At 39.6% G+C, this 27,393-nt stretch overlaps 1 protein-coding gene across 3 annotated transcripts in view; it reads left to right on the top strand.

The window, feature by feature from the left end:
- LYN (LYN proto-oncogene, Src family tyrosine kinase) overlaps positions 1–27,393 on the top strand; it is a 49,468-nt gene that overhangs the window by 14,072 nt on the left and 8,003 nt on the right. For 2 of the 3 annotated variants that reach the window (XM_058020566.1, XM_058020558.1), the window contains exons 2-11: positions 6,993–7,129; positions 8,333–8,381; positions 8,474–8,579; positions 9,037–9,135; positions 9,241–9,344; positions 10,811–10,960; positions 12,218–12,370; positions 18,316–18,498; positions 19,964–20,040; positions 27,027–27,180. In XM_058020566.1, coding sequence (XP_057876549.1) covers positions 6,998–7,129; positions 8,333–8,381; positions 8,474–8,579; positions 9,037–9,135; positions 9,241–9,344; positions 10,811–10,960; positions 12,218–12,370; positions 18,316–18,498; positions 19,964–20,040; positions 27,027–27,180 — 1,207 coding nt within the window. In that variant the 5' untranslated portion in view covers positions 6,993–6,997. The remainder of the gene's footprint in view (positions 1–6,992; positions 7,130–8,332; positions 8,382–8,473; positions 8,580–9,036; positions 9,136–9,240; positions 9,345–10,810; positions 10,961–12,217; positions 12,371–18,315; positions 18,499–19,963; positions 20,041–27,026; positions 27,181–27,393) is intronic. The other variant, XM_058020574.1, reaches the window with a different exon arrangement.

Genomic DNA, 27,393 nt, shown 5'->3' on the forward strand with positions numbered 1-27,393 from the left:
AAGCATAAAAATAATCTGAGATAGCATGGACAGAGCAGAATTTGTCTTGGTCTCAATTTCTAAGGAAGGAATTGTGAAAGAAGTGGAACAAGGGGAAGTGCAGCAGACAGAAACCACTACCAGTCTCTTAGCAGGACCACTTTCTGTTTCCTGGTGTTACATTAGCATTACATTGAGACTTTTAAAAAGTACTTTCATTTGCAATGAAAAACTATGAGGTCCCTTGTGATATTGAGAGGCATTAGAAACACACAGGTGGCTGAGAATATCATGCACAATGAATAGCCTGGGGAAATAATGGGGAGAAATTTAATATCAGGGTGTAAAATAATGCCACAGGGGATAGGAAAGTCTGCTGTGACAATGACAATAGTTTGTCATTATGAAAAGTGATACAATACAAACCTGGATGTCTTATTGGACGGCCATATGATTATGAAAGGCCAATGTGATGAAAGTGTGGAAATCATAACTTAATTTCTGGGGTTTATTAAGTGAGGTATTTCAGTAGATGGAAGAAATAGTAATATTATTTTCCTCAAGGCATTGCTGAAAATCATCTTGAAACATCTGGGCAGCTCCAACCTCCTGTTCTTAAGAGGGATGGGTTCAAAGTGAAACAGATGTGGAGAAGGGCTGTTAGGATAACCAGTGGAAGTGGAAAAAACTGAGAGGGTTTGGTCTTTAAAGTCTAGAAGACAAGCTGAAAAAGATGTGACTTCTTCCTAATCTCCCAAGAGGATGAAGGGCTAAATGCCATTATTGTCTCCAAAACATTTTTAAGACTGGGACTTACGTGACAGCTTCTAAGCCAAGCGGAGTGAGGTTCTGAAAAATTTCAGCAATAATATTTTGTTCTTCCCCACCATCACCCATTGATCTCTCTAAAAATGTAGCATGGAAAACGTGCTTCTGAGCTTGTGCCATGTGATTGTGCTGCCTAGAACAGATCTGCCTTTCCCAGAGAGTATTTTGTAGTCCTTTGCTCTAATCATGGTTGATAAATAAGTTAGCAATATTGTCTTGCTGTGACAGACATGCACCCTTGGAAAATTTGAGGGATTGACTTAAGTGAGACCAGGTATGAGGAAATTTTAAAGTAACATGCTTGTTGCATACTTTTTCACCACAGTAATGTTGGCTACACAGGGGATTAACTTATTCCTCTTCTTGACCTGTTTATATAGATATTTATGTCAAAATATTATTTTAACTTTGTCTCACCTTTTCCACAAAGAAGATTGAAGCAGTTAAAAGAATGCCCCTTTTTTTTTCCATTTTCTTTTAAATGCTGGCAGCTGGACTATGGCTTCTCACAGCTGAGGAGCAGTGAGAGTCTACAGAGGGCAAGTCTGTCATAGCCAAGCACTGAGTAGATTCAGGTTATCCATGCTCCTTTCCATAAGCATTGCAGGGAGCACATGGTGATCTGTGCCCTTCTGTGTATGCCCATGGATATCATATAAGGGATGAATTCCATTTGGGAGACACAGAGATGGGCTGATCCAGACCTACAGAAATAAGCTAAATTTGACAAAATATTGAAATACATGCAACAAGGATTGACTGAGACAAACAGAACCATTTTAGCAGAAAGGCAATGGAGGAAGAAACTGCTTAAGTTCCCCTAGTTAGCTGCCAATGCAAAAACAAGATGTAGGAAGTGAAACAAGCTCAAAATGAAAGCTGACCCCCAGATTTCTGCATTTGCATGAGTCCAATTTGATGACAGTTATCAGACAGTCAGGACTTACAGTAAAATTGAAATGTGTATCTATGGATAATATATAATATTATTAAATTAATATATAGCTATAGATATATGTGGTAAATTGCTGGTACAAGAATAAGGCTGAACAAGCTTAAATCTAACAACTTCTGAGACTGGCGAGGAACAGAAAACAGCTTCTCTTCAGTTGCTCTCCAGTTGATGTTTTCATATTGCTCCCAACCACAGATAATTTATTTTTGCCACTCTTATTCTCGCTGTGGTCTAGTGGCAAGTCTTCACTTGCACAAATATGTGTAGACCAGTACTGGTAAGCCACTGCTGAGCTTTGCCACCTCTAGTTAAGCTCCTGCTCTCTATTCCTTGGCAGTTGCTTTGCCATGTAATGATGAATCAGAAATGAACCCAAGTTTCCCAGAAATAGTCCTCATAGTCCCAATAACAGAGATAAAGGAGATCCTTGCAACACTTGGGTAGTACAGATGATGTGGAAGCAGATCAACATAAAGTGAAAGTAAGCGCTGAACATTAAGGTAAATGAAGTTCTTACATTGAAGATTTTTAAATTTTTTTTCATAGAATTATAAATTTGAGCAGTTGACTGAAGGGACATAGGATGTTGGATGAGCTTCTGAGACAGCAGGTGTTTTTGTCTTTGAGCAGAGCAGGCTTACAGTCCTTCCTCCCCAGCAGTTGTAATCTAAATCGATCACTCTGAGCTTTGAGACGCTTCTGCCTTGACCTTGAGGGAAATGCACAGAAGGCATCACTGTGTTACCCTGACTATAACTTGTGAAGTAGCAGCAAACCAACTGGCATTCAAGGCCGGAATGAAGCATCTAAAACAGAAGAGGGCAATGGTATTGTTTTCAAATTTTGGAAGAGGTATTAAAAATAAAGCAATTTATTTCTCTGCTCTCTATGCCCCCTTTAAAGCTCCAGGTGTGTAACCAGTTTGGATTTTATTTATAGATGTAAACAGTTATTTCCTGTTCTTTGATTCAAAAGTTTAAATATAAAGCAATATTCAAGACTCAGAGTAAGTTGGGGGTTTTAATTTTTTTCTCTTATTCTTAATCATGAAAAATTTGTGGTTTAAATGAAGAGTTTACTTTTTGCACTCAGTTGAATACAAATTTATTTTATTTATGTACTTGTTAAAATGCATATGTATATATATGTTAAAACCTTAAGCCACATAGGTGTTCTGGTAAGTGATTGCTGACCTTTTCAGCAACAGATATTTATTGGATAAATACATACTTTGATAAAATAGAGCTTGTATGCTCATTGTTGTAGTTCTAATTATTTTAAAAGTTAATTTATTATTGGAAAAGCTGAAGTATAATCTATGAAGATTTGAGAATCATTTCCATGAAGACATGACTTTGATCAGAAAAGACCAGACATGTCGAGTGGGTTTTTTAGGAAATAACTTCTAATATGCACCATATACGTTGTATGTAACAATCACAAGAAAGAGAATTGTTATAAACACAAAATGAAAAATGAGATCACCTTTGTAGATGATACAAAGGGTAAGCACTGGGATGAGATGAAACCCCAGATGCTGCTGATGGGGGATGTACAGGTGATGGTCACATGAAACTTGGCTGCCTGCAGTAGGAAGTATTGTGTCTTTAGACACATTGCTTTGCTGGAAGCGTAGAAAAGGGCAGATAAAGGAATTCTGTTTTGGGCACAGACAGCAGATATTAACTCTGGAAGAATGCTGCATTAGTTTCTGACTTCCACTCCTCCCAAACCATTTTGGAATGAAGACCCAAGTGCTGTAGACCCAAGATGAGATAGGGGATTCAGAGAGAAAATTCAAGGCAAATGTAAACATCAAAATCAGGGTCTTTGAAAAACCTGCTGCAGAGGCTCTGTGTGATAGCTCTTGTGGATACTCCTGTGGCTGTTTGAAGGCTGTCTGAACCTAGATTCTTGTCACCTTGCTGCAGCTGTTAACCTAAGTACTTGTGTTTACTTTTTAGCCATAAACTACAGTATGCTATTTGTTAAAAGAGAAGCTGTTACTTTTTCAGATATCTATTTATAAAGAGTAGCAGCTATGTAAAATAGTATTTCTTTTAATTCAGTGTTAATCTTTCATGTCTAGAGGTGTGGACAGGACAATGAATGCAGAGCAAGAAGAGGAAATAGTGTCTCCTGTATTGCAGAGCTGTTGGAATGGAAAACATCTGAGTAGGGACTGGCAGCATTTTCTCTGATGCATAAATTATTTTTATCTCTGATAAAGAACAATGGAGTTTGGTTTGTAATGATGCTGGGCTCTCTGTATTGCTCTTTGCTTACTGTTTTCTCTTTCTCTTTTTATCTGCACAAAACACTTCCTTGTGACACAGCTACAGAGCACCAGGCAAATAAACATTTACAGCAAGTAAAATGTTTTATTTATTTATACTCTCCTCCCCGCACTGCTGTTTTAGTTAGGTCAGGATGCCACTCCTGAAGCAGTTGCCCACATGCTCAGCTGTAATCTGTGTTCTGGAGCAGAACTGAACTGCAAGAATGGGGCTGCTTTGGGAGAATGCATCGTGGGGCTCAGCTTTAGGTAAACCCTTGTTGTCAGCTGGCTCCTCCTGGATGTTCAGTCCTTGGGGCTGTACTGGAGGGAAAGGGGCAGTAACCCCCTTGAACCAGCTGTGGGCTTCTGCACCCACTGTTGGGGCTTTTTGCTCATGTAGAACCAGCTGAGTCCTATGGGGACTGTGGACTTTCACCTCTATGAGGAAAAGAACCCAGAAAAAACAGTGCTTCGTGATGAGGCTCAGGATCTTCTCTTTGAAGCCATCACAATGGTCATCTCACAAACTGATTTGTGTGATTTCACTTGGCATCAAGTAAACTTCTGTGTGATTTCAAAGCACCTCTACATAGTTATTGCTGATCAGTTCTTACTGTCATGAACAAATGCCAGCCTTGAGCTTAACACGGCCTCACAGCAGAGAACTGACAGCTGTTCATGTGCTTTCAGCTGGAGAAAAAAATCTGAGTAAAAAATGCTTTTCTCTGAGTTTACACTGACACTGGGCAGGCTGCAGTCTCTAAAGATGTGCTCAGCTTTCTTACAGGAATAGGGAAAGGGAGTTTTGGCTGACAACTTAGATCAAATTACTTCATGCCCTCCACTTCAGCTATTTGTTCTGGACAAGCAGAACTATTCAAGAGCAGAAAGGTTAGCACTTAAGTGGATAAATACCTGATCTTGCAGATACAGCAGGTAATTAAACACTGGCCCTCCTGATGTCTAGGGTGAGTTTGCAAACATCAGTCTGCCTGTGGGTGTACAGAAATTTCCTATGAACCATGAATGACAAAACAAGAGTCATCTACATACCTACAGTTATAAATAAATAAAATAAATTTTTAAATCCTTCTCAGTATTGCAAAACAACTAGTATGCAACCCACATATAGCTGAGCATCACAAAAATTAAAGCATTAAAATTAAGCATTAAAGATGTTTGCTTCTAAGGGAAGCTCCTGCATGAAGATGTGCTCCAGTGCTGTCAAATAAATGTGGGAACACTGAAATGTTGACAGTCAAGAGGAGGAAACTTTTATTCTCTCCCTGGTCAGTGCCTATCGATTTTCTGTAGGATTCCTTTTATTTTTAGTTCCAGAGAAGAAAAGAAGGGGAGCAGTGGGTTTTAATGCTGCTTTAAACCAGGATCACAGATCACTGCTGAATCTTATGGACATCCAAGACATGTTGGCAATAGGTGACAGATAATTTACAGAAATGGTAGGAGAGGAAATATCCCTCTGTCATATTTAGAAGAAAACACTCTAACTGTGAATAGGACAGTGCATTGTGTCATTATGTAGTGCTTCCTCAATGGCAGGATGGGACATTAAATGAAGGTGATGTTGGAAGTTGAGACTTGCCATGAGAGACTGCTTGTTGCCTTGGTTTATTTTTGTAATCAGTTAGGATTGTGATTATCATAGATATTGTTACAAAAGTATGAGTCTTAACATGCACCCAGTCCAGTCTGGTTAATTTTTGCAGCTGCAAGGCTCCATCCCATTGGTACAGTTGTGTCTGCCAATGGACACTTCTGCTACTGCTTTACCTGTTCACTGCCATGAACCTTTTCTATCCTAGAGATGAAGGTAAAAGTGGGATGAGAGTCTTACAATCTGCTTTAGCTTCTCCAGCTGTGTTTGTTTACTTGAGCCTATATTTGCACCGAGCTCTTATTTTAGGTTTTACATTGTTCTTCAAAGAACTGGCTTTAAACATTAATTAGGGCAGGGGGGAGTGAGACTGTGTGCCTGCAAGGGAAAATGTGACTGTGAACCTAGCATTAGAGCACTGACCTGAAAGGAGGGAGAGAGGAGAGAAGGAGAGGGTTGAAAAGCATTCATAGTGGATTCTTTGAAGAGTAAGTATAATTACTCTCCTTGGAGGGAGGATTGTAGAGATAATGTTGTATATATATATTTGCTGGAGTACTATGTAATTGTATCACGGGATTAGCAGTCAGGTTCCAGTCATGCAGATGCTAACAGCTGTATCTCATCTGATTTAGCATGGATGCACATCCTGAGAGAAGAATTAGCCTTCTAAATGATACTGAAGAAGAAATCCTGGTGTGCTGATTTGCCATTGCTGGCACACACATTGGCTATTTTAGGCTGCTGTAACGTGCCTGTGTGAACAAGGAGGTGCATTGCTGAAGGACACAGTAGCAGTGTGTCTGCCATGGAGCTGGGACTGCACAAGTCATCAGCCTCATGTGAGACAGGGATTTGAATCAAACAGAGCTCCCTGCTAGACTGGCATCTGCAGAATGAAGTGGGGAGATACAGGCGTTGCTACTTCCTGCTGCAGTTCTCAGAATGTGGACAGGATTTTTTTTCTTTAAAATATACAGATAAAAATTATCCCTGCAATAATTGCATTTTCATTATATCCATTCCAAAGCTTAGAGAAGTATCAGAAAGATGCAAGGAGTTTAGGCAGGGAAAAGTAGACTGGGGAGAAAATATAAAAAATCTGAAGAAATGGTAAATAACAGTTTACTACTTCTGTGGATTGAGACGAGGTAATTTCTTTCCTTTGTAACAGAAAAGAGCTATCAATGTGTGGGCCTAACCTTCAGTTGTGTTTCCCATGAACTGTTTTATATGAGAAGGAAGAACATTTTTACTATGTAGCTCAGATGATTTCATGGGAAAGGGCTTGGTTTATGGCACAATGATTTTGTTTAACACCTTTTTTATTTCAACAGGAAATATGGGGTGTATAAAATCAAAAAGGAAAGACAATCTGCATGGAGATGGGCTAGATTTGAAGAACCAACCAGTACGTAAAACTGAACGAACTATTTATGTGAGGGATCCAACGTCCAATAAACAGCAAAGGCCAGTAAGTAGATAGTCCCAGGAGAGAATTCCTGTAGCAAGAACAAAGCATGACTGGCATAACTTAAATTTCAATCCAAAGCATATGCATGGAAAAAACTAAAATTGTGTGCAGTTCACCCTCAATGAATAAGTACCTAGAGGAATAAAAATTAGAACATGGTGGTTTGCTACTTTATGTTTGTCATAGTTTTCTGCATAAAAAAAGTAACTTAGCAATGCTTGAGTAGATATAACTATGTTTGTAGAAGAATGCTAGATGACATTAGAAAACCTGAAGTAGTTTTGATCCATTTTTTAAAGCATTGGTGTTGGGTTTTTAATAGCTATGGGATCCAGGTGTTTGTTATTCCATTTATAGGCTGAAGTAATAATGGGTGATTTTTTACCAGCTCTAGTCAGCTTTCCTCACTGAGGGCCACGACTCAGCCTTGCCTGAGGTGTGTGGGTGAGGCTGGGAGGGTGCAGTGGTGCAGGGAGCAGCGCTGTGCTGCGGGAGGAACAGGATAACGTGTTCCATGTGTGCTGCCTGGCACTGGAAGGAAGAGTGCTGGGGTGGGGAATTCTGCTGGGTACCAAGTGGGTTTGCTAATTTGCAGCCTGACTGGGACCTTTTTTTCCCCAGCTACTCTTCTGTGCTGAGGGAACTGTGTCCTGACTGCCCCTGTTCAGGGACCTGCTCCCTGCAGGTGTGAATGGCTCCCTGCTCTCCTCTCTCCCCAGCTGACACAGTGAACTCAGTGTGCTCTCAGTCCATGAACACACATCGCAAACTACCTTTTTTTTTTTTTAAATTGTTCTTTTTTTTTTTCCCCCTTGCACAGTCTTAGTGGCATAACCGTGCTTGTAGTTCTTTAGCATGACAGCTACAGAGTAATAGCTGTCCTGCTAAAGTGCCCTGCCTAAAGCCTCCTCAGCAGAAGTCCCAAAGCTGTGAACTTCTTCCCCACAGCTTGTGCCACACCTTCACAAGGTCTGAGCTGCTCAATTTAAAATCTAGGGGGACTCACTATATTTTTATATTGTCATATAAATAATGTATGGTATTTATATATAATACATATTTTGAAGAATGGTGGGAAAACATCTGAGCATTTCCTTTTAAGACATATGAGATGATACCAAAGCAACTGTATAATATGTAATTGTAATTTAAGATCATCACAAAGATCTAAAACTGCTTAATTAAAGACATATTTTATTGTAGGCAAATCCAGAAGCACAGCTCTTACCAGGACAGAGGTTTGTCAGTCCAGGTATGTTTCTATAGAAATCTCACAGCTGTGTGCTGTGCCCATGTCAGCCTGCAAAGTGATGTGAATGTGCCTTTGTCTTTCTGCTTTTGTAGATGCAGAGGAGCAGGGAGTCATTGTGGTAGCTTTGTATCCCTATGATGGCATTCATGAAGAGGACTTGTCCTTCAAAAAAGGAGAAAAACTGAAAGTTATTGAAGAGTAAGTATGGCAATATTGATCGTATTGCATGTTTTCTTTGGGCTCATCTAATTCCCTCTACAGAGTTTTAATATCCTATTTATACCATGGGTGTAGGAGCAATAAGTGAGCTCTCTTACATGTGATAGTACAAATGCTTTAAGGAGTTATTCTAGGTTGGATAGGACTTTGCCCAACCTGCTGCAGTGGAAGGTGTTCCTGCTCATGACAGGGATGATCTTTTAGGTCCCTTCTAACCCAAACCATTTTTGAGTCTACAGCTCTCTGGTTGGCAGCTGGCCTCAGCAGCAGTGACCAAACATTGATCTGGTGGAGCCAGTGGCTTCTCAGGGCCCTTGACCTCAGAGGAGAGGTTGTGTTTCTCTCTCCAGCCTGGGCAAAGCTCTCAGCAGAGTAGAACCTAAATAACAATTCATCATTTTCGTTTCCTATGAGTACTACTGTTTTTGGTTTTCAGATCTGGAGAATGGTGGAGAGCAAAATCTCTCACGACAAGAAAAGAAGGTTTCATTCCCAGCAACTATGTAGCAAAAGTAAACACCCTGGAAACAGAAGAGTAAGTTCTCCCAGTCTCCAAATTCTGGCAAACTTCTTCACCTTGGTGGTGTATCCTTTTTGGGTGGGGAAAGAGTTGGTTCTAACTCTGTGAAATACTTTTCAGATGGTTCTTCAAGGACATAACCCGAAAAGATGCTGAAAGACAGCTCCTGGCTCCTGGAAATGGTCCTGGAGCTTTCCTTATCAGAGAAAGTGAAACATTAAAGGGTAGGTTTTGGGGTGGTACTTTGGAATTGAGAAGGAGATAAAAAACATGCAGTCAGTCTACACAGAAATTGACATCGGATGTGGAGTAGTTTTAGTGCATCCTATTGTGTGAATTTTCTGCAGTTCTATAGGAGTTAGAAGAATGAGAAAATTACCAGAAAAAGAGAGAAGAGAGTTGCGGGCTAACACCCAAATCTGAGATAAAAGGGAAAAAAAAGGCATTACATGTGTGATTACACTGACAAGAGGCAGGAATGAATGAAGTGGTATCTTTTCTTAATGTTTGTGACTCCTTTATTGAAAGACATATTACTGTAATAGTAGCTGCTACATTCTACAGTCTTCCATTATTGGGTCCGTATCCATTGCTACAAGTTTAAAGTTGTAGTTAATGCATAATGAGGGTTTTCACTTCTACAGTGTAGTGGGATTCTTTTCAGAAAGCTTTTTGGTAAAATTTTGTGCTGTAAACAGAGTGCTTTGTGCTGAAAAGCTTTGTGAAGTCTCCAGGCTCTTCAGCTTTGAGAAGCCCCAGCCTGTGGACTCTGGCTCTAAGTCTGGATGGATATTCCAGCTGGATGCTGTAACACTGCATCCTGCAGAAGAAGACACATGAAGCCTTTCAGCAGGTCATGCCTCTTCACAGGGTAGCTTCTTTGGCCCTAATACTGCAGATTCTTGACTAGGTATCTTCTGAAATGGCCCCATATCATTGTCCTCTCAGCTGAAGACTCCTAAATGAAGTTCTCAAAGGAAGTTTCCTAAATTCTACATAGGGTACTGAGAGTATGGGAAAGTACCCCACAATCACTGGTTATGTGTGTGAGGAGAGATAAGGGGAGAGATCTTTTTTATCCTTTGAAAATGGGCAAGAATTGTACAAGTAGAAGAAACAAAGAATGCTGTAGCTAAAGGTAGAGGCTCTCCTGCCCCGATTTAAATCCCAGATGGATTTAAATTGGGGCAGGAGAGGCTGCCTAGGGCTGGACAGATCTAGCAGATCAACAGATCTGCTCTCCCTCCTCTATGCCTGAAGCCATCTCCAAACTGTCCTTTTGCTAGCTGGCCCGTGACAACCAGCATGTTCCTTTTTCAAAATGCTGATCTCCAGATTTCAGCTTCTGCCTGAACAGGGTGAGAGCCACAGTCCTGCTTTCCCAGCCACCTCTACTCGAGCTGGGGGACTTTTGCAAAGCTGGGCACTGACTGTGGAGCTGCCTGGAATATGGAACCAGTGAGCTCGTTGAATAAGATTGAAAAAGAAAGTGTGACCGTAAGCATTTTGGTGACCAGTTCAGGGCTGGTTTTTGCTAACTTCCTCCTGTGGATTGCAAAATGCTTTTTGAGGAAATAAGGGAGCAAAAAGAAAAGCAGACAAATTGGTGATTTTCTTAGGCTTGACCGTGCGTGTGTGGACTCTTTGGATTTTTGCTATGTGTTAATGGGGGTTCCTTCTTTATCCACAGGCAGCTATTCTCTCTCCATACGGGACTATGATCCAGAGCATGGCGATGTTATCAAGCACTACAAAATCAGGAGTCTAGACAATGGAGGGTTTTACATCTCTCCAAGAATAACTTTTCCTAATATCAATGATATGATCAAACATTATCAAAGTAAGTTAAATCATTTAGTGAAGTCCATATTAGAATGCAGCCATTATTTTCTGTGAAGGAAAATAAATGTTTTTCTTTTGTTTCAAAGCTTTTCTTTTTTCTTTTTCTTCTTCCCCAAATAAGTTGAGCATGCATGTTTTCAAAGATAAAGTAAAACTGATTGGAACCCAAGCATTATTGTTACCATAACCAGATCTAGTGCTGGTTGCTCTGTGGTATACCATTGTGAAATTAAGACTAGCTTTATAACACAATTCATCAAACTAAGGGTGATGTGAAGCTATAATAAGAATTTCCTGCATTGTAAATAATATTTTATTTAAGAGTAAATTTTTATTCATAACTATCAGAAATACATACAGACTTGTGAATGTTGTCTTGTACCTAGTGTTGAGTGTGAAATTGGTTTTATTTTTCCTGTAAATGTGTTTTTTTAATTATCAATTTTTAAAGGAAAAAATATTCCATATACTTCAAAGAAATAAAATTGCACCCACGTAGAATATATACATTTATTTAAAAAAAGAAAAGATAGGGAGAGTAAGGGACAAGTCTGTCTATGTTTTAGCTGCAGAACCGACTTCTCATTCTGCATAACCTCCTGCTGAATAACTCCAAAGTTCAGGGTTTTTTTAATCTTCTACCTGGAAATAAAGACAGGACAATAAAATGTAGAACATAAAATCACATAGTAATTTTTCAAAGCCATTCTGAGGACTTGGCCATGAAATTTTTCTGAATAGTTAGATATGTGTGCTAGCAGTTCAACACAGCTGGAAAACCTGAGAATTATTCAACATTCATATAAAAGTTATAGCTGGTCAGTGTCTGGAGAAAAAACAATGTTGACCTACTTATGCTTGCATGCACATCTGTCTGAAACTATGTTGCAAGAAAATTTAATGACAAAATGAGAATCCCAAACCTGACTCCACTGTACATCTTAACCAACATAGTGTCAGGAATAAGATCTGATATTGTATTTATTTGGTGAAAATTGTACTTAGACTCCTTAATAATCTGACAGTAACCAGATGCATGTGATACTTTTTTATTAAGTTTTTCTCTGAATGCAAAATTTCAGATCAGAGGCACTTAAACTTCTGTGAAAGCACCAGAAAGGCTTTTTTCATCATAGCATCTGGTTATTTTGAACATTATTGTGGGCTGGCTGGTGCAATTAAGCAATGTTTGTCTCAAGTCATGCAGCACAGGAGTGTAATGTATTTTGTATTTTGTTTTTCCTTTGAAAACCAGGGCAATCAGATGGTTTATGCAGAAAGTTGGAAAAAGCTTGTATTAGTCCCAAACCTCAAAAACCATGGGATAAAGATGCATGGGAAATTCCACGGGAATCAATTAAATTAGTGAAGAAACTTGGAGCTGGTCAGTTTGGAGAAGTCTGGATGGGTAAGTTTGTTCTTTTGAAATGAGTATTTAACTCTGAAGGAAATGTTGTTTCAGAGTCATTCAAAAAACATGTTGGACATGAACCTGATGCTGTATACTTGTAAAACAGCGAAATCAGGCCCAGAATGTACCTTCTTGTGAGGAGAGAGGGCTTGTAAAAGGGGTAGATACCTGACAAGGAAGTGGAACAAATCCTTTTGGTGTCTTTTAAAGGAAAAAAATAGTGAGTAAGCACTGTAATTTAGAAGGTCTAGGACAGTGAAGTCTTGTTATGTTTTGAGGCAGAAATACAAGATTATAGTAAGATGTGGCTCCTGAATCTCAAAACCAATGAGCCTCTCAGAACTTTGTTTCAAATCAGAAAGTGTTAAAGAGTATGAAATAGAAAGAAACAGTGTCTTTTAGTGAACTGTGGGTAGTGATATCATAGTTCATTTGTGAAGAAGATGCCTCCTGCAATGTAGTGCATGGTACTGCCATGCTGGGTGAAGAAGGGGAACAGACTTAACCCAAGAGTGTTGTCTGCCACAGTGCTGCTGAGAAAATAGGTGATTTATGTAGAGATTGAACAGCCCATACCTTGACTCATCAGGCAATAATAAAACTGTCATAAGACTTCCAAGTTGTAAACATTGATATATGCCCAGCAGAAAATGATAGCATTAATTATTGTAACCTGAATAACCTGCTCTGTTGGCTTACAAGCACTATTTCCTCAGCCTTAGTGACTTCCTACTGGCAAGATGCTATGCCCAGTGTCACATTCTGTGGAAATGGTTTAATCATCCTGCTTTTGAAATGCTGCCCCTTCTGACATCAGATTATTCTTTTGCTTCCTCATTGCACGTTCTATGTACTATTCATTGCTTACACACTTTGTGCCACTTAGAATCTTAATTGAGTTAACTATATCTTCCTCCCAAAGTCTTCATTAAGATGTTTCTTCAGGCCAAGTCATTCTCTTAGCTTTTCCCCAAATCTGTTTTATGGGACATTATGTTTAAGTAGGAATAAATTTGTTATAATAAAAGATCAGATTATGATGATGATGATCATTATTAATTTTAAGACCTAAGATTCTATGGGCAGAGCATTTCTGAGCAACTCAGAAGTGTGTCCCAAAGCTGGCTAGAAGACACAAAGCTATGAAGCGGTCTCTGATAATCCATGGGAGTGTGTCAGTCTGACAGGAATGTCATTGCTTTGAAGAGATGCTCTCATTTAGAAAAGCAAAGCACAGACTGGTGCAGTTTGAGTGGCAAATTAAACACACTCAACTGCAGTGTCAATCAAAAAGCTCTAACTGAGGCTCAGGTGCAATCTTTTGGTATAAATCACGTAAAAAGTGCAAGCAACACATCTCTAATGTAATATAGCCAAATTCAGCCTTTATCAGCCTTCACGAGAAGAGGCTTAAGAAACCCTCTAGCTATGATATACATGAGTGACAATTTAGATACTAATCAGGACAAGTGTCAACCATTGTTCAGTTATTTCTGCCTAATAAACCAGGGCAACAAATGTTTAGCTTACACTGAAACACTGTGGTAGGAGCTAATCACCTGCTTGAAAATGCAGATCATTTTGGGAAGTGACTACTTCTGCACATAGACACAGAAAATAATAAAACTTTAAAAGGGTGTTTCTGCTTCAAGATGCTTCCTCTTGTTTTTGTCATTATTTCAACATCTAAACTGGGCCTGAGGCCTATGTCTGAATGCTGCACTGTGAGAAAAACTAATGTACTGTGAAAGCAATGGCTGCATTTCCTCTTCTTTGCTTTCTTTCTGAAGCGAAAGAAGATGATTTGCATGGCACAGATCCTCTCAAATCAGGAGCATGGTTAAACTTGGAACCAAAGAAGTTCAAGATGGAAAAGCATATTAGGTCAGCTGTGTGGTGCAGGGTGTCAGCAAACAGTGTGTATTGTAATGATCACCCAGGGAGTTATGTAGGAGTACTGAGCAATAATCTGGTTGCTCTGCTCTCCTGATTTGAGAGCTGGTTCTTGCACTGCCGTCTCACAGAGAACAAAATTTTTTTTTCAGCCATCATGTGAATTAGAAATGTTGTTCCATGGTTCCATTACTAAATAAATTTCTTCTTGATAAAGGAAGAAATTTATTCTTGAAATAATTCTTGAAATTTATCCTTTATCTTCTTGATAAAGGATATTTGGAATTGTGCTTTCAGAGGGAAGAGTGTCCCACTCAGAGGAATTGTCCTTTTGAGTAAAGAAAGATGCAGAGCTACTGGACAGAATCCCACAAAGAGCCACAAAGATGATGAGAGGACTGGAGCACCTCTCTTTTGAGGGAAAGCTTAGGGGATGTTATCAGAGTGTGTAAATAGCTGCAGGAGGTATGCAAGAGCCAGGTTCTTCTCAGAGTGCCCAATGACAGGGCCAGGGGCAATGGGCACACACTGAAACACAGAGGTTCCTTCCAAACACTCACTGTGTCAGTGGCCAAGCACTGGCACAGGCTGCCCAGAGAGGTTGTGGTGTCTCCATTCTTGGGGAGAATCAAAAACCAACTGGACACAATTCCTGGACAGCCAGCTCTAGGTGTCCTTTGGGGAGTTGGACACAGATGCTTTCCACAGGTCCCCTCTGTGTTTCTGAGAGATATGGGAAAGATATGTTTCTGAGAGATACAGATAATGCTGATACTGAAGTGTGAAGATATGCAATTATAGCTTTTATGGTCTTTTTTTTTTTTTAGTATCTCTGTAAGTACTTTCTGGGCTTCCATGTGGACATCTTCCCTTGAACAGTTTGGAGGAAATTAACTTGTATTATGGAAAGAGTAAGAAAATCCTAGGAACAAAAGCAGGCCTCCATATGTCCCCAGCACTTGGCTGTGTTCCTGTATGACCTATGCAGAAAATCTGTTTTGTGGAATGGGCAGGTGAATCTCCTCCAGCTCTGAAGAGTTATTTTTACACAGAGAAAAGTTGCTATCAGTTTTCCAGTTTTTTGGTTTTTTTCTATCAATACAAGTGCAATTTTATGCATTTTATATAGATTTTCTCGGTTTAGGCTACCGAGTTATTGTTTATGTGCTCGTTTTGGTCATCATTGCAGCCTGGGCTTTCTGCCTTCACATTTAATGGGCTGTGTGGAGATGAGTGAGAGATGGAGCTGCTGCTGCATTATTCTGTCCTGCAGCTGAATGATGGCTGTAGGAGGTAGAGGAGTGAAGTGCTGATGTGCAGCTGGATGCAGAGAAGCTGCTACTCCTCAGACTCTTTCCCAATAATCCTCCAACAGTAGCTGCTCCAGCCATTATGCCTTCTAGCAATGTCATATCTCCATAGCTCCCACAAGTTGTTCCCAGGGAATTACTGGAAAAGCAGAGGAAGGAGAAAGCTGCATATTAGAGTTTGTTCACAAAATTCTGCATCTTCAGTCCTGTTCAGAAATGGTAGGCTCAACCTCACTTGTCTATTATAAGTTCATATCACACCTTGGCCTGATTAAACCCATGCAAGAATCTGGGGACAACCTGGCTGTGCAAGACACTACTCTGTCAAAATAATAGTAATCAACTGCAAAATAAATACTGAAACACTTAATTTTTTTTGAGAATTAAATTCTAATATGTAAAAAAGAACATGGCTTGTTGCGTGAGACATCACCACACGATCCTCAGACTTTCATGCTAGTGCTTGCTTCACATTTGATTTTAAACAGTGGCTAAAACTGCAAAGAGACTGCCTTCCTGCCATGGTATGAAACGTTTTTAGACCACAGAGTTCAGTGCATCTGGGCAGCTGCTTTAGTGATGTGGTGAAGCAGAGCAGCACTGCAAGAGCAGGGTCTATGTTTTATGCATTTTTGTTCCTAGTGAGAATTGATATGATGTGAATCATGATGCTCTGTGGTATTAATAATCCATGAAGAGAATTCTCAAGCAGGGCTAAGAGGAAAGTTAACAAGGCAAATGCAATGATTATAGTGTAGTTTATTAATGAGTCACATCTTGCTTGCATCTCAGGTGTAAAAGATTCTCTTATTCAATAAGCTCTGAATTAAAATACAAGTAATGTGTGCTTTGGAAGTGTATTTTCTTCTGCAGTTGTTAGCAATACCAGAGTGTGGTCACAGAGCTCATGGCCATCTTGTTTTGGTGTCCCATCCCTCCCAATACATGATGAAATAAATGAACAAGAGAGAAATCCAAGATCAGATATTTCTGGTAATCTCACCAGTTATTTGTTTTGCACAATACCACCAGAGAGTCAAGTAGACTTCTTTACAGCAGAAAACCTCAGTATCACAGAGATGGTGTAGTAAAGCAAACTACCTTTTTTTAAAACAAAAGACCTGAGTTTGAGGGATATCTTTAGTGAAGGTAAAATACTGTTAGATAGTTAATTTTAAGTGTGTTGGTCATAATTTCTCCACCGAAATAGTTGTATTAATTAGTATTCTCTATTAATACAACAATTAAATAGTTGTATTAATTAGTATTCTCTATTATCAGTAGAGAATTCAACCAATTGAGAGTGGAGCTCATGCTCTGTTTTAGGCCGTGGAATGGAATAGTAGAAATGATACAAATAGTCTTTCTGCTTCTTAAACAGAGAGAAATATATTTATCTTCTGTTATTCTGGTAGTTATAAATCATATACCTGAGCTTTGACAGTGGATTTGACCTGTAACTGTAATTTCTTACTATTAGGTAACTTAGAGAAATGTCTTTGGTATGATTTGACCTGACCATGTTTGGAAAAATAGATTTAAATAATCATGCAGGTGAATATTTTGTGATTGTGGCATAGTGGCTTTTCTCAGGTGATGATCCTTCCTCACAAAGATGCAGTGCTCAGAGCAAGCACTTAAGATCTGGAAGCTAGGTCCTTGCTTTGCCACTGATTTCTTTTGTTGGACAATAAATACCATAAGGAAATGATGGATTCCAGTTTGGAGGTGTATCCATCATGGCAATGATCTGGATTGTTGCTGAATACGGAAATGAGCTATTTTGTTGAGTCATGAAGGTTTCACCTCTTCTGAGAAATATTTCTACAGTGTTGCAATGGGTATGGGGAGGGATAAAAGTTGCATTTATATCCCTCTTTCTCTCTCTTCTATTTCTTCAATTTTCAAATTCTATGACTTCACAAGGTGAACTTTAGGGCAAAGATAAACTTTAGGATAAGTGCTCGCCACAATATTTTTAATGCTACTTTGACATTTATTTATTGTTTGTCAAACATGTAATCTGAAAATAATTCTGTGCTTTTCTCTTTACTGCTAGTTGCTTTTTATAGAATTAGAATGTTACGTTAGAAGGTTTGCAAAAGAGAGAAATGAGCCACAGCCACAGTCTCCTCCACTCCTGGCATGGGCTGTGTGATAAGGAGTTATCACATTTTGAATCTCGTGCTGAGCACTGCAGGATTGCAGTCCTGGCAGCGTGTCCTTGTTGGTCACGAGAACCATTCAGCTGCACTTTCCCGTAATGCTCCATTTTGAGCACCAAGGGTTACAGGAAGGATTGTAAGCATGAGACTGGCATGCATGAAATAAGTGTAATCATGGGGTTTAAGATACTTCAGAAATTTCCAGCCAGTCCTTGGACTCTATTGTTCTGAGGCAATTTAAGTGGACATTCATTGAAATGTACCTTGACCAAGTATTCAGGGGCTACTTGTAAATGGAAACTTGGTATGAGCTAAGATCATTTGCTTGCTTTAATTTTTTTTCAGATAACTGATTTCTAAAAACAGGGAATGGATCATTTTTCTCTGCAGTGCTGTATAAGTTGCAAAATAAGAAGGAATTGTAGCATAAATATTTGTGCTACATCTGGCACTTGTTTTCAGGCTCTCAGCTATTCCTGGAATCCAACCTCACCTGCTTTACAAATTCCTGCTGGTCAGGACACTGTGGGCTGCAGAGTGACTTCAGTGCACTGATCGTGTTCCCTCCCTGTAGGTTACTATCTTAACAGTACCAAAGTGGCTGTGAAGACTCTGAAGCCTGGAACAATGTCTGTGCAAGCCTTCCTGGAGGAAGCCAACCTCATGAAAACACTTCAGCATGATAAGCTCGTTAGGCTTTATGCTGTAGTGACCAAAGAAGAGCCTATTTATATTATAACAGAGTTCATGGCAAAAGGTGAGAAAAACATTGCATCTGCATGCTGATTTGGGCTGAGCTAGAGTTCATTTTCTTCCCAGTAGGTGAATGGGGCTGTGTTTTGGATTTGTGCTGAACACAGAGCTGATAACACAGAGATGTTTTTGTTATCAGTGAGCAGGGCTTGCACAGAGCCAAGGCCTTTGCTGCTTTTGGTGCTGCCACACTGGTGAGGGGGCTGGGGGTGCTTGTGAGGGTGGGAGGAGACACAGCCAGGACAGGTGACCCCAGCTGACCAGAGGGACATTCCAGACCATGTGGCATCATGTTCAGTATAGAAAGGCAGGGAGGAAGGAGGAAGGAGGGACAGTGTCTGTTTTCCTGAGTAACCATTAAATGTGATGGAGTCCCGCTCTCCTGGAGATGGCTGAACACCTGCCTGCCCATGGGAAGCACTGAATCAATTCCTTGTTTTGCTTTGCTGGTGTGCACAGCTTTTGCTTTTCCTCTTCCTATTAATCTGTCTTTACCTCAGCCCATGAGTTCTCTACCTTTTACCCTTGTGATTCCCTCCCTGGTCCCACTGGTGGGAGGTGGGTGAGTGGCTGCATGGGTTCTGGTTGATGGCTGGGGTTAAACCACGACAATCTGCAAGCAATAGTTTAGTGAACTCTTCTGCTTCTCCTAAACTAGTTCCCTTTCTTTGTAAAGAAAGGAATGATAGAGTTATTTTTGAATGTTCAAATATTAAAGGGAGGAGCACCTATCCTTAAGATGGGCTGAAGCTTTAATTTTATGACTCATTACTTCATTTGTGAGATAAAACATTTTTACAGTTTTCTTAAATGCAGCATTTTCTATTGTTTCTGAATTAGAGGATAACCCCCAGAATAGCTCTGGTTCCTTTGGACTCCCTACCTAACTTTTGTTTCTGGTATCATTGCAAGGCAATTAAAACAAACCTTAGGAATTGCCTTATGTGGGACTTGAATTGATAAAGGTGAGTGAGGAATGGTCCTGCAAGGGTGGCTGCACTACTAGGAAAGGACTCTATAGAGCATTACAAAATATGCAGTTTCCTTCTCAGATTATCTTGGATAGTAGTTTTTCTTGTTTTGTTCTGTTTTCAAGCAATTTTGCTGTAACTTAATGAACAAATGTTGAGGCATTTAGTCTGTATGACTTGGAAAGGATTGATGTGTCTGATTCTCCTAGATAGCTTTCCTGATGGTAGGAAAGAGTAGGATGCTTATCAAACTCAGCCCCATTGAACTGAGGTGTGATCTCATGGGAGTTTTCTACAGCCAGGGAAACAGCAAAACTCGAATGTCTGACATGCTGATTTGGGTGTTCCTGTCATTAAACCATGCAAAGAGACTCTCTTGCTGTAGTCAACTTGAAAATACGTCACTGCACCAGTTTTGTTACCCAGAAAATTGGGGAACCAATGTGAGTTTATTTTTGTTATAAGATGCACTGATCTAATCTTTCTCTGTTTTAACAGGAAGTTTGCTGGATTTTCTGAAAAGTGATGAAGGAAGTAAATTGTTGCTTCCAAAGCTAATCGACTTCTCTGCTCAGGTAAAGCTTAAAAAATGTGCTCAAAATTATATTTTGAGGTTACTTCTCTTAGAGTCTGAAACTCATACTAGGCCATTTTATCCTAAGGATTTTTACATTTCAAAAATGTAATTTACAGGTCAATTTTGAGTAAATATAGTTAATTGAAAGGAGGAAGCAGATGGAAGAATTTTCAAAGAGAATATGTGTTTTGGCTTAACTCTTAAATACCGCTGGTGACCTGTTCAGATGGCAGCAGTACCCAGCTGCCTTCCTTTGTGAAAAGGCTGCTTTCAATTTGAGCAGCTACAAATTGAAAGTGTAAAGACAAGTTGAGAGTTTTTGCTTAGCAGATCCTTTCAGAGTTAATAAATGTGTCATTTTTTTACTTCTTAAGTTAGGTTAACTGGTCAAACTCCTCTTAACCTCAGTGTACCCTTCTTGGTTTCAAATTCTTAGGTAAATTATTGTGAAATGGTGTTTCAGGTACTAGTGTATGATTTATGAACCAGGATGATTGTTTCAAAATATACAAGTTATCTATGTCTTAAATGAAATCTGAAGAGAGACTCCTGAGTGATTTGTGTGTCAAAGCCTCAATCAAAGCTCCCAGAGCCCGGTGTTTTGTCTTGGACAGTTACCAGAATTGGGTATTCAGGGAGGCATGTAACAAAAACAGAGTAGTAATTCTGCATTTGCAGGTTGTACTTCATGTTATTAGTAGGTAATGATGACATTTCTGGTAGGTTATTGTTAACTAACCTTTTTTGGGGTTTTTTTAATATGCATTAGAGTTTACAGATTGTTGTACCCTATTATGTTAACTTGTTGTAACTCATGAGAAAAAATGGGAAAAAAAATAATAGGTATAATAAAACATTAGGAATTTGCACCAAAAAATTCACAATAAGAACATTATATGAATTTTTAATGTAATTATTGCTATACAAATAATTATAGAATTAGATATTAGGAAGTATTTCATTACCAAAAGAGTTGTCAAACCTAGGAACAGACTTCCTAGAGAGGTGATCAATGCCCCAAACCTGTCATATTTTAAAAGTCATTTGGTCAATGTCCTTGATATATTCTTTAATTTCTGGTTAAGGTGGCCTGAAGTGGTAAAGCAGTTGGACTAGATGATCACTGAAGGTCCTTTCCAACAGAAACTATTGTATTCTATAGTATATTATATATTTACTATTGTTATATAGATGTTCAATATATCAAATATAGGTTTTTATTTCACATAGACTCAATGGAAGAGCTATTTTTCCTATAGTTATTGGTTTAGTGTGGCTATAGTCTCTTTAAATTTTCTGAACTCTTTGGGAAATTTGTCCTTGAGAATTTATTTTTAGTGGGATAAAAGCTTTGTAGATGCAGAAAACCTGCTGGATCCCAGGTCATGGTCTGAAGACATGAGTGACAGTGGGCAGAAAAGAGGTAGCTTTGAAGATAATGTGTAGAATTCAAGAGAGTAAAGAATATCTGTGAGTGCTGATGTGAAAGGAGACCTGAGATGGGGAGAGAAAAGCACATGTGGTTTCACAGCAGACCTTTTAGTTGGAGTTAGGGACGTTGTGTTCATCTTAAATTAATGCTGTGTTTTCAGAAATTTAAGGCTTGAATAGGGTAATGAGCTAAAGAGCAACTCTGTGTACAGCTTGGGTAAATCACTGAGATAACAAGGGTCAGAGATTGCCATTCTCAGAGCTTTGAAGGTCACCTCAAATGGACATCACTTGTCACCCTGATCTGACAGCAGCCCCTCACAGCCAGCTCCTGCACTGGACCTTGTGCTGCACAGGTGGTGTGAGAAGTCCCTCTTGCCATATAGGATGTAGACCATCAAGAGAAATTCCTGAGACTGGCTTGCAGTCATCCTAAAGGGATGTTCAGGAATGCCTCTCTGAGGATTTCTGGCTGAGGCCCAAACAAAACTTTGGAACAGAGATACTGGGATTTTTCTTACGGAAAGAATTTGTAGGGTTTTTGAGCATGTTTGTAAAGAGCCCTTAATGCCACTGTGTGATAACAGGAGTGTGAGGAATAGACTTGCAGGCTGCATGTGTGTGATTCCAGACCAGAGATTTCCCTCTGACCAACACAGACGTTCCACCAGTCTCTGGCAGTCTGAATTAATTAATAGATCTTTAGGGCAAAAGATAGACAAAAAACTTTTCAGACCTCTGCTAAGGTAACTTGTGGATCACACTTTTCCTGAATGTAGGCTGTGTGTAAAGGAGAACACAAGAGGTGTGGAGTTTTTTGGCGTGACTCTGGTTTGTACCAATGGAACACTAATTTATTCTTACAGAAGCGATGTTAACCTCTCTGCAGAGCAAAGGGGAAAGAAATTTGGAGAGGTATGTTTCAGGAGAGTTTAAAATTAAAATAGAAGGAAGCTTGTGGTGAAGAGGTGAGGATTCTTCTTCTTAGATAAGATCAGGCTTTTTTTTTTTCCTTGGTGGACGCACACTTGAGCTCTTCATTACTCTCTGATCATACCATTCTGGCAAAGCACTTTACTTAATCCAAGATTCTCAGGATCACTGAAAATGCAAGAAATGGTAGCTGAGCATTAGGGGTTTTTTTGCCCTCATCCATCTGTGATTTTACAAACACAGGAGGGACTGGGAATGCGAGAAAGGGAGAGGAGGATGTGGTCTCTGTGACCATTAGCTGGGTAAAGAAGGCAGTTGTACAGGAAACCCCAGCTGAAGCTGATTTTCCAAGTCAAGAGCACTGTGGGTTGTTGTTTGCATTGCCAGGCTGTTGTTTAGTGCTCCTGAGCTCATTATGCCTTTGCCTTGAAGAGTCTTGAAAAAAAATATGTGTTTGCAAGAGGTGAAACATTCCGACTTTGCAAAATGAGGACTGCTCCTCTGGGTGAAATAAACAACTTTTTGAAAGTAAGCATTTTTCAAGCAAGAAATTACATTACACTGCAGCTCTGCTATACTGACTTAGCTGTTTGGACAGGTGAACACACCTGCTGGTGGGGATTTTTGGAGAGATAGCTGTTGCTGGGTCACACTTACATCAGTGCCTACCCTAACTTACAGCTGTGGGGTCTGGACTTTGGTGGTTTACTTTCTGTACTAATGGTCACGATTTATGAAATCAGGTTTGTGGAAAAGATGGCAAGAAAATGCCTGCTGGGAAGGTGGTCCAGCCCAGTTTCTAAAGCAGCCTGCTCTCTGACAGAGCTGAAGGTATCTCTCATGTTTTAATCAGTGCATACAAATAGGGGCTGGAGGAATTTAACATTAGCTATGCCCTGGCAAAGACAAGTTTATTCATTGGAGATGAATGTTAGAGGTCTCTGAAATTAAAATGTTTTGAGGGAAACTGAGTTTTGCAAGCATATCTTCGAGCACATTCTATCTGCACATTCTGTCTGCCTTAGTACAGAGTAGAGCTGTGGCATTTCCTGTAGGAGTCAGCACCAGCCTGGCTCCTTCAGTTCCTAAAGCAACTGGAAGACTCGGGGTTTTACTGGCTGGTTTCTGTCTTTTCTCAGAGGCAATTTACCAGAAGAGCCTCCAATTCTTTGTTTCACATTTCCTGAATTCATAGTTGTTCCTGCTTGATTAGATCTGCTGAAAACATATGACACAAATTCAGCAAACCTTTTGTATGTGTAAACTCTTCCTGCTTCTTATGCAAATCCATTACCTTCTGTGTAGGATGCACATGTGTAAGGGCTGTGCTTAGGAAAACTGCCTGTTTTTACTAAACAAACTCATAACTTTCAAAAGGGTCAAAGCTTTGTCCTAAAAACAGTCATTCCTTCTTTCTCATGCAGTGCTGATAGTTTCATTAATTCTTCTATGATCTACAGCTTGACTGGCAACCTCTTTCTGTCTTCCAAGGCTACAGTGCCATTGAAATCATAGTAAACTTAGAATAAAATTAATAGAGATTTTTGATGCAGTGTTTTAATTCCTCTCTACTCTCATTTTTAAAATCATAGTAGAAAGTCATCCCTAGATTACAATTAATTTTAAGTCTTATTTGGCATTGTAACACTTCCACTGTGTACTCCTTTTCATGCTTCTTTGAATTTTAATGATACACTCTAATGTTCCAGTGCATAATTATATACATTACTTTAATAATAATTTTTTTCCTCTGTGAATCTGCTTTAACTACATAGCTGCTTGACTGGGACAAGAGGAATATGATTTTGCAGCCTCTCCTGACTTCGCCTTTAGAATAGCACTACTACAAACTGAAAATTATTGTTACACTGATGTATCATTTGAAGATATATGTCTTTTGCAAGAGTTTTCACTGGCCAGCTACAAAGTGTCTACACCCTCTTCATAGACAAAGAGTCACAGGAAGATGAACTGTCTTTTTGAAAACTCTGTGATCAAGAAGTATATTTTATTTTATTTTATTATGCATCTGGACATTATTGAAAGGTACAGCTATTGAAAGGTTGATCCCAGGCCAAAGACAGCCCTGTCCAGATCAGTAACACCTCCACAGTCTCCTGGAGGACTTTTCTTTCATTCTTACCCTGGCTGCACAGTTCCTAATATGTAGAGATTTGTTTGGGGTTTTTTTTGAAAGGATTTAATTTGGGTATTTCTAGAAGTGTGTGTCAGTACTTCATTAAAGGTGACTGGGAACTACTTCTTCTTTGCACTAACACTTGAGCAGTGTAGGCAGAATTCTCTTCTAAAAGCCACAAAAGATATTCCTGAAGCCCAAATTAGCTTTCCCATTCTGCTCCCAAATAGATGTTACGTGTAGCTGAGCAGTCTTGACAGGTACCAATGATCATTAAAAGAGAGGGGGAAAGGCTTTAATTTTCTTTTGTTCATATGAATTTCTCTAGCATTAACATTTCATTTGGCAATGAAAACCCAACAATAATCATTAGGAGTTATCACGTGGGCTCTGGCACCCATCTCAATCAAAAAATATCAATTTTTTAATTTCTTCTTTTCCTATAAGCAAAGGTTTAACATGACCAGATGCATGAATTCAGTTGTTTGGTGTCTGTGTTTCCCCTCCTTCGCTGATTCAAAATTCCTTGCTGTTAATTTTTTCCTACTTTGGAGTTTTCTTCATTTTTCAGTGAATCTAGCACAAATAAGAGGAAATAAAATCGTCTTTCCAATGGCTTTTCTTTGTTGGACTTGGAAACTGAATATCACAATCACAAGTGTTTCTTTTGTGAAGTGGTTCTTCATTCCCTGTCCAGCAGTTCACCCAAATGTTATCTCTGTGCAGGGAGGAAGGAGGGAAGCCGATTCCTCTGTGGAGTTTGATGTATTTTGGTGGCATTACCAGACCTGTCTGCACTTTGGGTGTATCTGCCATGCTGGCCAGTCCAAACTCAGCATCAATCTTACAGCAAAACCTTCCTCTTTGTCTCTGCTTCCTCCCCATGGCATGGGGAGCAGAGAGAGGCAGAGCAGACTCTAAATTAAATACTGCTCTTCTGTTGTGTCTATAAGCCCCTAATAGGGTTCTCTGTGGCAATTATTCACCAGCAGCTGCTTCCTTCATTAGTAAATGTTTGACTTGCTTCTAGAAAATGTGAAATGCAGGTGTTGCTCATTCTCTTCATCAGAGTTTCTTCTTGGTTTGGTGTGAGAACCCCCCTGCACTGTGCAAGGGCAATGTCACACTTCTCTGAAGGATGTATCTGACTGTAACAAGAGGTCTGCAGTGGAGGAAGTGGGAGGGCAAGTGGCTCTATTTTTCCATTGCTTAAACCAAAAAAGGGGAACAAAGACTGTGAGGTTTGTGTTGTAAGTGGTGGCAGCGAGTGCCTTGGCAGCACCCCTCGGGGACTTTTGAAAAACAAAGAAGCAGAAGTGATGTTCATGTCCTCTTCAATTTGGGCAGCTGCTGTGCCTGCTTTACTGCTCAGCTGGAAGGAGCACCTCTGCTGCTGGGGAGGGATCCCTGCCTGCTCTGCTCCTCAGGGCACAGCACAGAGCCTGCGGTGAGGTGCCAGGGACTGGCACTGCTGAAGGACCCTCCCTGCTCCACTGCGGATCTGAGGGCGTGGGGGCTCCCAAATCACATGGCCAAGATGGGTCTGACACCCCCCCACAGGCATCCCAGACACCTTGACTGGGAATGTCCCATCACCAGTCTCACAAGAAAGACAAAAACTGATGGCTCCCAAAGACAGGGTTTCTTTTTTCTTAACTCTGTTTAAACTTTTTGACAGGATACAGTCTACACATCAGTTTTATTACTCTGAGTTTAGAAACTATTATCTCTATTATCTCAATTTCTTTTCTTTTGTTTTTTCCTGAAAAAAAAAAAAAAAAAAAAAAAAGTAGTCTGGAAAAAAATCATCCCCTCTGCATATTTTTGAGGTTATTAATTTGGTTTGGAAATCAATTTGGGCTGCTGAAATGCAGATTATATTTACTTATGATACTATCTGAGAGCTGGCTGTTGCCAAAAATTCCTCATGTATGAACAGGTACATGTTGCAGAAGAAAATGAAGGTGTTTCTCCTATCTCAGTAATTGCTTCCTAATTGTCCAGGCTTATGCTGGGTAGATAGAATATTGTTGGGGTTTTTTAACTTTCTCTGCGCTGTCGCTTTATCAGTACCTGCTTCATCAGAGAACCTGTATCCTAAGTCATTAATTCCTTCTATTTTCTTAGTATTTAGAAAATAAACTAGGAAAGAAGATATTTTAATAGAAATCTTAGGAACATTTTATTCCATATTCTGTTTCAGGAAATGTCTTCAAAACGTCTCTAATCCTGCCAGCTGTTACTCACCCAAATAATTCTTTCAGAGCTGCTACCATACGCAGAGTTTTGCAGGGCTGGATCTGTGCATAGGTTTTCCATGGCAATCCCCCTTTTCCTGGCTTCCATCTAAAAAATTCTCCAAAGGCACCAATAATGAATAGATGGATGTGGCTTTGCTGATACCTTTGAAGAAAGAAGGATCAGACCTGCTAATGGAGCTCTATGGTATTGAAATATCAAAATAATTCTTCTTTTGGTTACAGATTGCAGAAGGGATGGCATACATAGAAAGAAAAAATTATATCCATCGAGATTTGAGAGCAGCAAATGTTCTGGTTTCAGACCTATTGATGTGCAAAATTGCTGATTTTGGATTAGCAAGAGTGATCGAAGACAATGAATACACAGCAAGGGAAGGTATGTATTTTTATTTTTGTCTTTAAAGCTTCTGCCTCTGGGAGGCAGTGAGGTTGTATCTAGCAGAAATATGGTCACCAAGGATAGGAAGTATTGTAACAGCTTCCTAGGGGCTGCATTCTAATGCCAACTTCTAAAACGAGTAAAGGAAACAACCTTTCTGTGCTCCCCAAGATTTTTGATGAGTTTATTTTAAATAAATTTGAAAGACAA

This window comes from Melospiza georgiana, chromosome 1 (assembly GCF_028018845.1).
Source record: "Melospiza georgiana isolate bMelGeo1 chromosome 1, bMelGeo1.pri, whole genome shotgun sequence".
NCBI classification, from domain to species: Eukaryota; Metazoa; Chordata; class Aves; order Passeriformes; family Passerellidae; genus Melospiza; species Melospiza georgiana.